The sequence below is a fragment of the Danio aesculapii genome, chromosome 20 (genome assembly GCF_903798145.1).
Source record: "Danio aesculapii chromosome 20, fDanAes4.1, whole genome shotgun sequence".
NCBI lineage: Eukaryota > Metazoa > Chordata > Actinopteri > Cypriniformes > Danionidae > Danio > Danio aesculapii.
Genome location: NC_079454.1, coordinates 46,845,570 through 46,860,927, shown reverse-complemented (window position 1 = coordinate 46,860,927; position 15,358 = coordinate 46,845,570). Strand labels below are relative to the sequence as shown.

The 15,358-nt window shown below is 38.9% G+C and overlaps 3 protein-coding genes across 3 annotated transcripts; all 3 read right to left on the bottom strand.

Annotated features, from left to right (window-relative positions):
• Positions 1-1,494: 1,494 nt before the first annotated feature.
• taar13b (trace amine associated receptor 13b) lies at positions 1,495-2,520 on the bottom strand. Its single transcript, XM_056445460.1, has one exon. It carries the CDS (start codon positions 2,518-2,520, stop codon positions 1,495-1,497), a length of 1,026 nt encoding a protein of 341 aa, XP_056301435.1.
• A 4,598-nt stretch (positions 2,521-7,118) lies between these two features.
• taar13a (trace amine associated receptor 13a) lies at positions 7,119-8,144 on the bottom strand. Its single transcript, XM_056445457.1, has one exon. It carries the CDS (start codon positions 8,142-8,144, stop codon positions 7,119-7,121), a length of 1,026 nt encoding a protein of 341 aa, XP_056301432.1.
• A 2,375-nt stretch (positions 8,145-10,519) lies between these two features.
• Positions 10,520-11,545, bottom strand: taar13e (trace amine associated receptor 13e). The gene has a single exon (XM_056445395.1). It carries the CDS (start codon positions 11,543-11,545, stop codon positions 10,520-10,522), a length of 1,026 nt encoding a protein of 341 aa, XP_056301370.1.
• Between the last annotated feature and the right edge of the window lie 3,813 nt (positions 11,546-15,358).

Below are 15,358 nucleotides of genomic sequence, written 5' to 3'. Positions count from 1 at the left end.
ACTAAGCTAGTGCTGTGTCCTTAATCACCGTCTATACCCTCTTTCACTATTCCCTACATTAGTACACTAATAGTTCAATTGAAGGACAAAATGAAAATTTCTGTTTGTTTGTGCTTTGCTGGTTGATAAATCATTCAGATGGATTAAAATGTCAATTTCTTTGGTCAGAGCTTGTGATAGTTATTTTAGCAAGCTGTCTATAGGTAATGAAACAAGGTATTTTGATTTCTGTCATCTATTGTTTATTTTGTAATACATTTTCTTGACCTATTTGTATTTTCAATGCAGTTATTTTAAGTCTAATTCTACAAGTTCATGTTAAACACTACTTTAAGACATTATTCACAGCTAAAGAACGTTGAATTAAAATTTGGTGGAGAAAAATGTTTTTCTTGCTAATGTAAATGCAGTCAATTTTGACCGGGAACACTAAAGTAAGGGGAGAGATGTAAGTAAGGTAAGGGACAGCTAACCATGACATTAAATGAACATAAGTGTGCAGAAAAAAGATGCTAGAATAAAAGCCCCCTTATACAGACTGGGTAAATACATACTGAATGTATACAACCTGACAAAATTCTGACCTAAGCCTTTTATTATGTCACTTTTAAATGTGCTTTAGTGTCTAATTATTATTTATTGAATAAAAATCTTGAATAACCTGTATTTAATATTATACATAATGCTTACAATATCTATAATGTGTCACAAAATGACCCATGATTCACCCATAGGGCAAGATTTGGACCTGTTTCATCTAATAATGCTTAAAAGGCAGTCATGTAAGTCTCTCAATGTACAGTTGAAGTCAGAATTATTAACTCCCCTGAATTATTAACCCCCTGTTTATTTTATTTTCCTCAATTTCTGTTTAACGGAGAGATTTTTTTCAGCACATTTCTAAACATAATAGTTTTAATAACTCATTTCTAATAACTGATTTATTTGATCTTTGCCATGATGACAGTAAATAATATTTGACTAGATATTTTTCAAGACACTTCTATACAGCTTAAAGTGACATTTAAAGGCTTAACTAGGTTAATTAGGTTAACTAGGCAGGATAGGGTAATTAGGCAAGTTTTAGGCAAGACTTTCTCCGGAAGAAAAAAGATTATCAGACATACTGTGAAAATTTCCTTGTTCTGTTAAACATCATTTGGGAAGGGGGCTAATAATTCTGACTTCAACTGTATGTTTCCACACCATTAGAGCATAATTGCATCACAATTCAATACCGTTATTGACATGACACAACACATGTATGTGGATGACACATTCAGTAATACTGAACAAAGACAGGCTTGAGTTTTAATAGAGGTCACTCTTTTTTTTATCTTTGCCATGAATCTGTTTCATCTGTGAATTTTATTCACAGATAAAGCATCTAATTTTACATGGTTCTTTATTTAACTGTCAAAAAGTTAAATAACATCAACTGTTGACTAATATGCAAACAGTGCAAACAAATAGTGCAGTGAGACTGAAATGAAATCACACAGTGAAAACATTGATGTCAGACGAGTTTGGCTCAAATATCTTCAATGATACAATGAGGGAAAGGGTTTTTCTAAACCATGGGTAGAAAAAGCCATATATAATGGGGTTTATGGTTGAGTTAACGTAGCCTAACCAGACAAGTGCATCAAACAGAGCAACTGGAGTAGAAAAGTTGATGTAGGCATCCATTGTTGAGTTAATAAAAAAGGGCAACCAGCACATAATAAAAGCACCCACAACTATACCAAGAGTTTTTGCTGCTTTTCTTTCAGATCGCCGAGAGCTTTTAAACACATTCTCATTTTCATTCTGGTTTGCCTCAGTGATTACTCTTGCATGCTTTTTTGCAACAATAAATATTCTGATGTACAGTCCGACCATGACAAAACTAGGGAAGAAAAAGGTTATAAATGTGTCTAAAACAGACCACAATTTATTCATAAGCAGACTGCAGTGTCCCATACAGTATATTGATTCAATATAATTCTCCAGTCCTTCCATATTAGCCCTTGAATACATCAGGCTATATGAAAAAATTGCAATCACAGCCCAACTTATCATCACCATGACCCATGCAACAGATATGGTTATTCTTGTTGGGTACTGAAGCGGATAACACACAGCCTGATGTCGATCAACAGCAATACAAACAAGATGCAAAATAGACACGGATGTGAGGAACAAGTCAAAAGTTGAGTGAAGCAAACAGAAGGTCTCTCCATAGTACCAGCAGCCGTCGACAGAACGGATCATACTGAAAGGCATGACCACCAGTCCAAGCAGCAGGTCCGCCAGAGCCAGAGACATCACCAGGATATTTGTCGGTGTCTGGAGCTGTTTAAAGTGTGCTATAGAAATAATGACCACTGAATTTCCTAGAATGGTCACAGTCATTGCTGACGCCAATATGAGATACACCACAGTCTGAGTGGACACATGATGTGTGCCTTTAAGACAAGAGTTGTTCACTGCAGGAAAACAAAACTGAGTGGGATCGTATTCTTGTGATGATAAATCCATCATGGGTTATAGGGTCTTCTGTTTTATTTAGTGTAGTGGGGCTTTTAAATACTCTTTATGTCTTTTATGACCCTCCCACATCATGTATGTGAGCGAATGATAATCAACCACTCATTAAAATTAAGAGGGAGAAATGCAATTATTAAAATGTTCTGGTTTGTCCATTAGAGAGCCGATGCATGGCTGCTGCTTAAGGCTTTCATGGCCACCAGGGGCTCCCCAAGAGTACATGAATTGACTTTTTTGGTGTCTTGTAAATGGATAATGGTAATTATGGCGTAAGACTGAGTGACAAAATAATAATAATAATAATAATAATTTAAAAAACAATAATAATAAGAAAAAGATTGCATCCATCAGTTTTTAAATCAGCTTTGTTTAGTTAAAGAGTAAATTGTTACTGATGAGTTTGGTGTCTAATACTTCAGTTTTGCAGCACGTCGTCCTGCAATAAACAGGATAATGTACATCTAGGTGGCTGTTTTTTTACAGAATAAATCCCTTCAATCTGATACGACAGCTGGAGATAAACCTGTATGGCTTTATTGTGTGAGAACAATCAACTGGATGGAAGTTACCCTTTACTGAACAGTAGCCTACCTTTAAGGTACTACTATTGTATTCCAGTTTAATTATGCCTCAATGATTTAAGTGTACAAAGGACTTGCGGCTGTGCTGTATTATATAGTTTGATTAAAATGTTAAAATAATATTCTACACTTATACAACTTCTTTAGGAACGCTGCAATAAATGCATATTTTGGCACGTTGTTACTATTTCTAACTCAAAGTTTACAGTAGCTAATTTTTACTACATCATCTGCCATTTAGTAAAAGACTTTGAATGTTAGGGCCGGGACACACCAAGCCAACAGTCGGCTGTTGGGCTTTGTCAGGCTGTCAGTCAGTGTTGGTCTGGCTAGTTGTCAGGGTTTGGGAGTGAAGGAGAAGAGGCGAGGACCCAAATGTAGTCAATCAAGAACTTCAATAGAGGAGGACCCAAATGCAGTCAATCTCAACTTCTGTCCTCGGTTGCTTTGATTTTGCTGGGTTTTCCGAATCTCCACATTGGTTTGCTGAGCCACCATCTCCACCTTGGTCCTCTGGAGCCTCAGTATTGCCTTGGCTCTGTGGTTCTCCGTCTCCTCCCTGGACTCCACCTTTAGCAACTGCATCTCCTCTGGTTCAGCCCACTGGGAGTCGTCAGCCATTCCTCTTTTCTCCCTTCCTCAACTCCACCTGCTCCGTCCTCCTGGCTTGGTCCTGGGTCTCCACCTGTTTCCTGCTTCAGCTCCCCTCCTGGTTCCTCTCTCCATCTACTCCTCTCTGACAGCCTCTTCTGTTTCCTTTCACTATTGCCTCTCTGCTCCTCGCCATCACCCATCCTGTGTCACTCTCTGTCCTTGCTCCACTACTGTATTCCCCCCCTTGGTCATCAGCCTTTCTCTCGCATAAGTTCCCCAGCTTTTAAACCCTAGGAGGTCCTCCATTGCCCCAGCATCTGACATGGTGGAGGAGTCAGTTACTTGGTGATCAAGGGCAGCCCATATATCAGACCATATACAGGGGATCAGAGCCCTTCAAGTGTAATTCTTTACTTGACAGTCCCATATGTTTTTTCCCACAGAAAATAGTTCACCTACTGAGTAAACCTGTGGTTTCCTCTGGCAGTTCACCCGTCCTTAGTTCATGTGCACTATATTGCTGGGTTTTGGGACAGCCCCTAATCTCTTACATGGACAACATTATCTTAAACTTGTTTAAGTGGTTAGGTTGTTAAGCGCGAGTTATGTACATGTCACGTTAATGCAAAGACGCGAATAGACATCCTGCAGTGCGCATCGAGTTGGAAAATCTGATGACCTGAAAAAGAATATTTTAACAGATTTTTCACAAATGTTGCATTTCATGCACGGTATCTTCAGCTCTGCTTGTTTGAAACCTAAAATGTGTTTATTTGGGTTCATTCTTTTGTTCATGTTCACACTCATTTGCTGTGTTTAGTAAATCTGCCCCATAGTTTTAGTTTGAAGGCAGCTACAAAGTCTGGGACATGTGTCTATTTGTCATAAATTTGATCCTAGGGTTAATAGAAATGATCTCTGCTTTGCTTCAGTCAAGATTTTGTAGGATTGCACTCACATCAGAAACAAACCAGAGTTTGCACGAATTGTACTGTAGACCACTCAGTTCACATTTCCCCAAACGAATCAAGCTCTGACATCAAATGAACCTAAGTGTACACGATGAAAGCTCCCTTACACAATCTTTGTTAAAGTAGTTGACATCATGTGTCATCAAAAATTATTTAGACCATCAGATCAGAATAATAATGTTGGAATACAGATTATCATATGCATTTGTTTACATGGCAAAACATGTCTTTTTCAGGAGGAAGTTCATACAGATTCCAAAAGCAGATACTGATAAGATTAGGGTCTGGTTAATATGTGTGTGGACTTCGGGGGTTTTACGATGTGGTCACGTGTTGATTGGTCACACGAGCATGATAGATACAAAATAGGTGGTAAACTTTGCTCTGGCTCTTTTCCTGCTCTGGAATCTTCTCTGATTGCTCTCAGGCTCTCTTTGGGGCCTACTTTTAGTTCTTTCTCTTTCTCTCCCTCCTCTGTCTCACCGTCTCTCTCAGGTAACTGTAATTACATTTAAGCTGGGTACAATTACTATCATATTTTGTTATCATTTCATGTTTTATCCTTTAATACAGTAATTTTGTAACAAATTCAGTTGTAACCATAGCAAGTTATTGTCATTAAATCATTTAATTTTCAAGAATTTGTGAATTGCTTTTGATTTAACATCAATACTTAATTGCTCCGTATTGCTCTACCACATTTTAGCTACACTGTAAAACCTAAAAAGTTAATGTAACTCAAACCATTTGAGGAAACCGATTGCAACAAACCATTTACGTTCAAAAACAAATCCTAATTAGCAGAGGTGCCGCTGGCTGCCAAGGGCCCTCTGACAAGTAATCGCGGATGAAAGTAAAGAGCGTGGCTGGGGGTGTGTGTGGTTGGGTTAGAAAATGAAGAGCGGGGGTGGGGGGGGATGTGTTCGCGTTTGAATGTGTAGAGGGAGGGGGGAAGTCGGTTGAGAAAGCGGATGCAAGTGAAAAAAAGGGGGGGGGGATGTTGTAGAAGAGGGCCCTTGATAACGTCTCTGGTGGCCCCCTAAATGTATGGGCCCTTAGAATCATCCTATAACTTCACCCATCGCCCCACCCCTGCCCCTGGGGGCACCCCTACTAATGAGTACTGTGGACTTAATCCTATTGAGTAAATAAAGCAATTTGAGCACAGTAAAACTCAATAAATAAAGAGAACTCAAACCAACTGAGTACTGTAAAAAACAATAAGTTAAGGCAACTCAAACTCTTTGAGGAAACCGATTGCTACAAATCATTTGAGTTAAAAAAAACTGATCTATGAGTACTGTGAGCTTAATCCATTTAAATTGAATAAAAAGGTATTTAATTAACTCATTACCTTCAACACTGAGTTCAAAACTCTTTTCAAATGAGTAGAATTAACTTTCAGTAAATTTTGAGTTAACTACACTCATTTCATTTGATAAAGTTGACTGCTGGGTTTAACAGTGTATTAATGCTGCCCTTATTTTAGTTTTTTTGGTATAGGACTGCAGAAGGATGGTTTGACTAGAAATGCACAGTTATTCACCATCATACTCATAACTTTTTAGTCATTCAGCAAAACTACAGTTCGAACCGCTGTAGTTTAAAAACCCATTAATCTGACTTTAATTTTGTACATAATGCTTACAATACCTGGCGTTACGGTGGCGCAGTGGGTAGCATGATCGCCTCACAGCAAGAAGGTCATTAGTTCGAGCCCCGGCTGGGTCAGTTGGTATTTCTGTGTGGAGTTTGCATGTTCTCTCTGTGTTGGCGTGGGTTTCCTCCGTGTGCTTACAGTCCTAAGATATACACTGAGCTAAATTGCGCTTGGGAGTGTATGAGTGTATAAACTGTCTGTATGAGTGTGTGAGAGAGCGTGTATGGATGTTTCCCAGAATTGGGTTGCAGCTGGAAAGGCATCCGCTGTGTAAAACATATGCTGGATAATCTGGCAGTTCATTCCGCTGTGGTGACCCCAGATTAATAAAGGGACTAAAGGCTGAAAGAAAATGAATGAATGCTTACAATACCTATTAGTGTGACTTTTGTCATTTTGGCCATGTTTTCCCTCATATAGTGGGTAGATTTGGACCTAGTATGTATTAGATAAGTATTAAACACCATCACATCTGTTTCTCCATGTTTGTTGTCGCTCATGCACCAAAGGAGTAGAGCATTATGATAATATACCAAGACTGACATGACACAACACATGCATGTGCATGACACTTTCAGTAATATTGACCTTTGAGTTTAAGCTTTCAGTAATATTGAAGATATAAGCTTTTGCTTTTTAGAGAGGACACTGTTTTTGATATTTGCCAAAAATATCTTTTAATTTTGCACAGATAAAACATCAAATTTTGCAGCATTCCCTGTTTAACTGTCCTAAAGTGTAAAAATATCAACTTTTGTCCAATGTGCTAACATTGAAATGAAATCACACAGTGAAAACATTGATATCAGATGAGTTTGGTTCAAATATTCTTCTTGTTATAATCAAATAAAGGGTTTTTCTAAACCATGGGTAGAAAAAGCCATATATGATGGGGTTTATGGTTGAGTTAATGTAGCCTAACCAGACAAGTGCATCAAACAGAGCAACTGGTGTGGAAAAGTTGATGTAGGGATCCACCAGAGAGTTAATAAAAAAGGGCAACCAGCACATAATAAAAGCACCCACAACTATACCAAGAGTTTTTGCTGCTTTTCTTTCAGATCGCCGAGAGCTTTTAAACACATTCTCATTTTCATTCTGGTTTGCCTCAGTGATTACTCTTGCATGCTTTTTTGCAACAATAAATATTCTGATGTACAGTCCGACCATGACACAAGAAGGGAAGAAAAAAGTTATAAATGTGTCTAAAACAGACCACAATTTACTGAAAAGCAGACTGCAATGTCCCATACAGTATATAGATACAATATAATCCTCCAGTCCTTCCACATTAGCCTTTGAATACACCAGGCCATATGAATAGATTGCAATCACAGCCCAACTTATCATCACCATGACCCATGCAACAGATATGGTTATTCTTGTTGGATACTGAAGCGGGTAACACACAGCCTGATGTCGATCAACAGCAATACAAACAAGATGCAAAATAGACACGGATGTGAGGAACAAGTCAAAAGTTGAGTGAAGCATACAGAAGGTTTCTCCGTAGTACCAGCAGCCATCGACAGAACGGATCATACTGAAAGGCATGACCACCAGTCCAAGCAGCAGGTCCGCCAGAGCCAGAGACATCACCAGGATATTTGTCGGTGTCTGGAGCTGCTTAAAGTGTGCTATAGAAATAATGACCACTGAGTTTCCTAGAATGGTCACAGTCATTGCTGACGCCAATATGAGATACACCACAGTCTGAGTGGACACATGATGTGCGCCTTTAAGGCAAGAGTTGTTCACTGCAGGAAAACAAAACTGAGTAGGATCGTATTCTTGTGATGATAAATCCATCCTGACAATATAGATCTTATAAAATGCTGTTTAATTTAGTGTAGTTGGCCTTTAAATAGTCTTCTTGCTCTTTTGTTTGATCCTCCCATATTGTGCATGGGAGCAAATGATAATCAGCCACTCATTAAAATTAAGAGGAACAACTGGGATTGTAGGGTAAACTATTTGGCAGTAGTGTATGAGTGTGTGTGTGCATGTGAGAGTATATGGGTTTTTCCCAGTACTGGGTTTTGGCTGGATGGGCACCTGCTGCATAAAACATATGGCAGAACAGTTGGTGGTTCATTCCACTGTGTGGTGACCCCTGATAATCAGGGACTAAGCCGAAGGAAAAATGAATGAATGAATGTGGGATTGTTTCATAGTGTAGTTGGTTCACACTGCACGATTTAGGCCCAGATATGTATTAGCCAACAGCCTTGTGGCTGGGCTAGGAGGCCTTTCTGTGTGGAGTTTGCATGTTCTCCCCAATTTATTTGTTTATTTGTGACATCTCTTTGTGTTTCTTATTAAGCAAACTAACTGTTAACCAGGTTAGGGATATTTACTGTTGCATTCTTATGCTGCGTTCACACCAGATGCGGAAGAAGCATCAAGTGCGAGTGATTTACATGCTATATCAATGCAAAGACACAAATGGACATCTTATGGCACGAGTTGAGCGATTTTACAGGTTTGATGCGCATTTCGTGCAAATCACTCGACTTGGAAAATCGGTATTTCAGCAGACATTGCGCTGCATTAACCAATCAGGAGCTTGCTCTTGTACAGGCGTAATTATGATGTAGCGCCTGTGTTGGTGTCCCCAGGGGAAATCCTCTTGACATCAGACAACAGTTGATTAAACTGGGCTCGGCTCAGTCGGAACCACCTCTGAAAGCCTCCATCATTCAGGAATAGATTCTGGTGGAGTTGGTGAACTTACAGAGCTGCGTGCACCTCTGAAATCAAGATCTAGTGGACTCAGACATAACGCCGAAGGAATCTATGCTGTTTTTCAGCCTTCCTAAAGCACATAAATCACAGCTTTCATCTCAATAAAATCCATGTTAGTCATTTAGCAACGAAGCTAGAGTCACTGTGCAGAAAGAAGCACTGCCCATAACTCGAACCCGCATCTTCTGTGAAGTGAATTTGACGCGCTAATGAAACAAATTTTTATGTGTGAAGGTAATCTCAAAATGTTCACACGTATATTTACGCGCAAATATTGCACAATTTATTTATTTGCGCATGCTGCGTCTGGTGTGAACGCAGCATAACAGTTTTTTTCTGTTGAAATCAGACATTTTTTACAGTGTATCGCGATGACCCATGATAGATCCTAAATAAAATAGAGCATTAGTTTACTATCAGGGACTTATTTTATTGTACAATGATAGAGTATAATTTAATCTCATGACAAAGCTGAAAAAGGTGACAGAGTGGCTTAGTGGTTAGCACTGTCGCCTCAGTTGGCATTTCTGAGTGGAGTTTGCATGTTCTCCCCGTGTTCGTGTGGGTTTCCTCCAGGTGCTCTGGTTTCGCTCACAGTCCAATCACATGTGCTATAGGTAAATTGAATAAACTGTATTGGCCGTAGTGTGTGAGTGTGCGTGAATGAGTGTGTATGCATGTTTCTCAATAATGGGTTGCAGTTGGAAGGGCATCCGTTGCGTAAAACATATGCTGGAATAGTTGGCGGTTCATTCGAATTCAAAAACTTTCCCATCCCGTCAAAATATTTGTTCAGCAAGTAGTGTCATTATATGTTTTTTTTAATTAAGTTATATATGTTTCAAATTTATTTTTAAGCTCAACATAATGTTTAAAGTAGATTTAAAGTTCAGTAATGTAAGTTGAAACGACCAACATAGCATGATTCAGAAGTATAAAAATAAAGACTACAGATTTTTTTGTTTTACATTCATTCATTCAATTATTTTCCTTCAGCTTAGTCCCTTTATCCATCAGGGGTCGTCACAGCGGAATTAACTAAATTAAATTAATTAATTTATCCAGCATATGTTTACACAGCGGATGCCCTTCCAGCCACAACCCAGTACTGGGAAACACCCACACACTCACATACGCACTCATACACTACAGCCAATTTAGTTTATTCAATTCACCTATAGCGCATGCCTTTGGACAGTGGGGGAAACTGGAGCACCTGGAGGAAACCCACGCCAAAACAGGGATGACATGCAAACTCCACATAGAATTGCCAACTGGCCTAGCCGGGACTCAAACCAGAGACCTTCTTGCTGTGAGGTGACAGTGCTAACCACTGAGCCAGTGATAGAAAAACAATATATAAACACCTTCAGGGGGAACATTTTATTTGTGTAAACTTAAATGAATATCTTGCAAAAAGAACACAATGCACAATGACATCAAACTGTGAAAACATTGATGTCAGATGAGTTTGGCTCAAACATTCTCAGTGTTATAATGAGATAAAGGGTTTTTCTAAACCATGGGTAGAAAAGACCATAAATTATGGGGTTTATGGCTGAATTCATGTAGCCTAACCAGACGAAAGCTTCAAACAGAGCAACTGGGGTGGAAAAGTTGATGTAGGGATCCATCAGAGAGTTAATAAAAAAGGGCAACCAGCACATAATAAAAGCACCCACAACTATACCAAGAGTTTTTGCTGCTTTTCTTTCAGATCGTCGAGAGCTTTTGAACACATTCTCATTGTCATGCTGGTTTGCTTCACCAAGTTTTCTAGCATGCTTTTTTGCGATCATAAAAATATGTGCATACAACCCAATCATGACAAAACAAGGCAAGAAAAAAGCTACTAATGTGTCTATAGCCCCCCATAATGCATTAAAAAGCAGAGTGCATCCTCCCATACAGTACATTGATTCAATATATTCCTCCAGTCCTTCCAAGTTAGCTTTTGAGTACACTACACCATAAGAATATAATGCAGCCATGCTCCAACTTATCATCACCATGAGCCATGCAATAGATATGGTTATTCTTGTTGGATACTGAAGCGGATAACACACAGCCTGATGTCGATCAACAGCAATAAAAATAAGATGAAAAATAGATACAGATGTGAGAAACATATCAAAACTAGAGTGAAGCAAACAGAAGGTTTCTCCATAGTACCAGCAGCCGTCAACAGAACGGATCATACTGAAAGGCATGACCACCAGTCCAAGCAGCAGGTCCGCCAGAGCCAGAGACATCACCAGGATATTTGTCGGTGTCTGGAGCTGTTTAAAGTGTGCTATAGAAATAATGACCATTGAATTTCCTAGAATGGTCACAGTCATTGCTGACGCCAATATGAGATACACAACAGTCTGAGTGGACACATGATGTGTGCCTTTAAGACAAGAGTTGTTCACTGCAGGAAAACAAAACTGAGTGGGATCGTATTCTTGTGATGATAAATCCATCCTGCCACATTTCGTGTATAGCAACTTAAAAGAAGCACCTTAAATACTCCTCATTGTCTTCTCTGACCCTCCTACATGACAATGCAGCAAATGACAGTCGAGTGCTTAAAATATACATTATTTCAGTTTCGCCAATCTCTATTGTGGTACATAGATTACTATTTAAATATCTGAGGCTGGTGAGATTTTTAAATGTTTGTAATTTATTCATGTAATTTAAAGATTTTTTTGGAAAATAATGGGAATCATCAATTGAAACCAATGCTGATCAATTATTCTGGAAATGACAGTCATTGGTAATCATCAACTGAAAGTGGGAGTCAATTGTGATCATCAGCTGGGAATGAAAGTCACTGGTGACCATCAATTGGACGTGGAAGTCAATGGTGACCATCAGGTGGAAGTTGAAGTCAATGGTGGCCATCAATTGGAAGTGGAAGTCAATGGTGAGCATGAGGTGGAAGTTGAAGTCAATGGTGGCCATCAATTGGAAGTGGAAGTCAATGGTGAGCATCAGCTGGATGTGGAAGTCAGCTGTGGCCATTAAATGGAAGTGGAAGTCAAAAGTTTCCATTAATTAGACGTGGAGGTCAATGGTGGCTATCAACTGGAAGTGAAATTCAATGGTGGCCATCAACTGGAAGTGGAAGTCAATGACAATCATCAACTAGATGTGTAAGTCAATGGTGACCATCAACTGAAAGTGGAACTCAAATGTTTCCATTAACTAAACTGGGAGGTCAATAGTGACCATCAACTGGAAGTGGGAATCAATGGTGACCATCAACTGGAGGTGGAAGTCAATGGTGACCATCAACTGGAGGTGGAAGTTAGTGAAATCATCAACTAGAAGTGGAGGTCGAAAGTTGTTATTAACTAGATGGTAAGTCAATGTTGAGCATCAACTGGAAGTGGAAGTCAATTGTGGTAATTAAATGGAAGCGGAAGTCAAAGGTTTTCATTAATTAGACGTGAGAGTCAGTGGTGGCCATCAACTGGAAGTGGAACTAAAATGTTTCCATTAACTAGACCAGGAAGTCTATGGTAATCATCAACTTGAAGTGGAAGTCAAAAGTTTCTAATAACTAGATGTGTAAGTCAATAGTGAATATCAGCTGGAAGTGGAGGTCAATGGTGGCAATCAACTGGAAGTGGAACTCAAAGATTTTCATTAACTAGACCGGGAGGTCATTGTTGACCCTCAACTTTAAGTGGGAGACAATTATAACCATCAACTGGACCTGGAAGTCAATAGTGACCATCAACTGGAGGTGGAAGTCTATGGTGAACATCAGCTGAAAATGGAAGTCAATGGTGGCAATCAACTGGAGGTAATCAATTTGGTAATCAATTGGAAGTGGAAAAGATCATCAACTGGAAGTGGAAGTCAATAGTAACCAATCATTCTGGAAGTGCAATTCAAAGGTGACCAATCATTCTGGACATGGAAGTGAGTGGTGATTATCAGCTGGAGGTTAACTACTCTCTAATTCTAAAAAGTGTCCTGTTTAAAATGCTTCGTTGTTTTGGTCCAAATTTGGGGAAAAGAAATCAAGGCCTATGAGGTGGAAGTCAATGGTAATCATCAACTAGAAGTGGAGGTCGAAAGTTATTATTAACTAGATGGTAAGTCAATAGTGAGCATCAACTGGATGTGGAAGTCAATGGGGACCCTCAACTGAGCGTGGGAGTCAATTGTGACCATCAACTGGAAGTGCAAGTCAATGTTGACCATCGACTGGAAGTGGGAGTCAATGTTGACCATCGACTGGAAGTGGAATTCAATAGTGAACATCAGCTCAAAATGGAAGTCAATGGTGGCAATCAACTGAAGGTGATCAATTTGGTAATCATGAATTGGAAGTGGAAGTCAATAGTAACCAATCATTCTGGAAGTGCAATTCAACGGTGACCAATCATTCTGGACATGGAAGTGAGTGGTGATTATCAGCGGGAGGTTAACTACTCTTTAATTCTAAAAAGTGTCCTGTTTAAAATGCTTCGTTATTTTGGTCCAAATTTGGGGAAAGAAATCAAGGCCTATGATATATGGTTAAAGTCCTAGAATTTGAATAAAAATCGCTCTGTTCCATATTTTAGTAGGGAAACTTCTATATTTTATTGATATACTCTAAACATATTTGAACCCAATTTGGATACAATATGGACAGACCTTGGGTTAAATTTAAATATTTAATTGGGTTAATATTTTTTTAATCCACCTGTTGGAAGTGTCCATATTATACACAATGTATCAATACTATAACAATAGTTTTCTCACTAAGTTTGTAACAGAGCTATTTTTCTACCTACTGTATGAATACATTTTTATACAAAAACACTAGAAAGGCTGTTGTTTCTCGTTAATTTTCCTTTCTTTTTTTTCATATAACTCTAATTAGACTTCTGTAGACTTCACTAGACTGGTTGCTTGTTGAGTGTATTATCTAACTAGCATAATCACAATGATGTAACTCCAGATGCTCAGAAGCGCAGGTGAATGTTTTCACTCCTGTAGGGATCAATCAGAATATTGTGTGATTCTTCTGTGGTTTAATGAGGACAGGTGTGAATGTGCGGATAAACAGACTATTTGCAAACAAGTTTAACACTTTTAATAAGTCCCTCAGCTCGCAAATATTTTTAGACGAAGACATGACAATATCTACTAGATATTTCCACAACAGGACTTCTCTAGAGACAGACGTTACACCTGTAGGTCACAGATTCACTGGAGGAATCAAAAAACATCTGCTAAGGATTTTAAGAATATTGCTGTCAATCATCTCGACACATCGTCCATATTTCTTTCATATTTAATTACCTACCCTTTTGAGAAGCAGCAGCAGGTTATTCTGCCATTCGCGAGTCTTTCATGCAGAGAAATCTCCTCAGGTCTTTGGATGATTATGCATTCAGAAGTTAATATCCAAATGTATCTAGATATAAGTTCACATTGTTGTTGCAGATGGAATATAACACGGAAAACGCGGTTTAAATATGTTCCAGTTGGCTAGATATTGATTAACAGTCATTGAAACAACTTTACTGAAGCCTCTTTATTTGACTGCTGGTCTCACGTGTCCGCCATGTTTGTAGTTAGTTTACACTTTTCACCCACGTTTGTAGTTCTAATCAAATTCATGTCCAATGTGCAATGTATTGTGGGTGATATCAGCGGTTAGAGTATAGACGCTTCTACAGTTTGAATTTGTACCAGAAATAGTAGACCATCCGGGTACCTTTGGCATACTCTTTTCAACATGCTATGGTTTGGGACATACTATTCTATTTTCAAATACTATTTAAGATGGACAGTATGCGAATTGGTATGCAGCACATGTCTTTCTTTTTTTTTTACCAAAAGGGCCTATTCAAATTCCTAAAGCCACAGAGTAGTGCTGATATAGATCATAGCCTGTAGGCCAAAACGTGTGTACATCAGGGGTCACACATTTGGAACACTGAGGCCCTGTTTACATGAATGCATTTTAGTTTTAAAACTGTACTAGAATGAGAAAAACATGCAATGATTGCCGCTGCGTCCAAAATTGCATACTTCCATACTATATAGAAGGTTAAAATCAGTATGGGAGCCGAGTAGCTTGGGATAAACTAAATCAGGTGTGTTGGTGCGAAGCATGATGGTACATGTAGTTCAGGTGAGTGTCAGAGGTTATGTTTGGATTTCCCTCTGGGTAATCTTACAAGCACTCCAGCTGGTACTCCTAACAAATTTATCTAGTTGGCGTCTTCAAATGCAAACCAATATGGGCAATTATATGGGCTCCCAATGGAGTTGTACATTAAGAT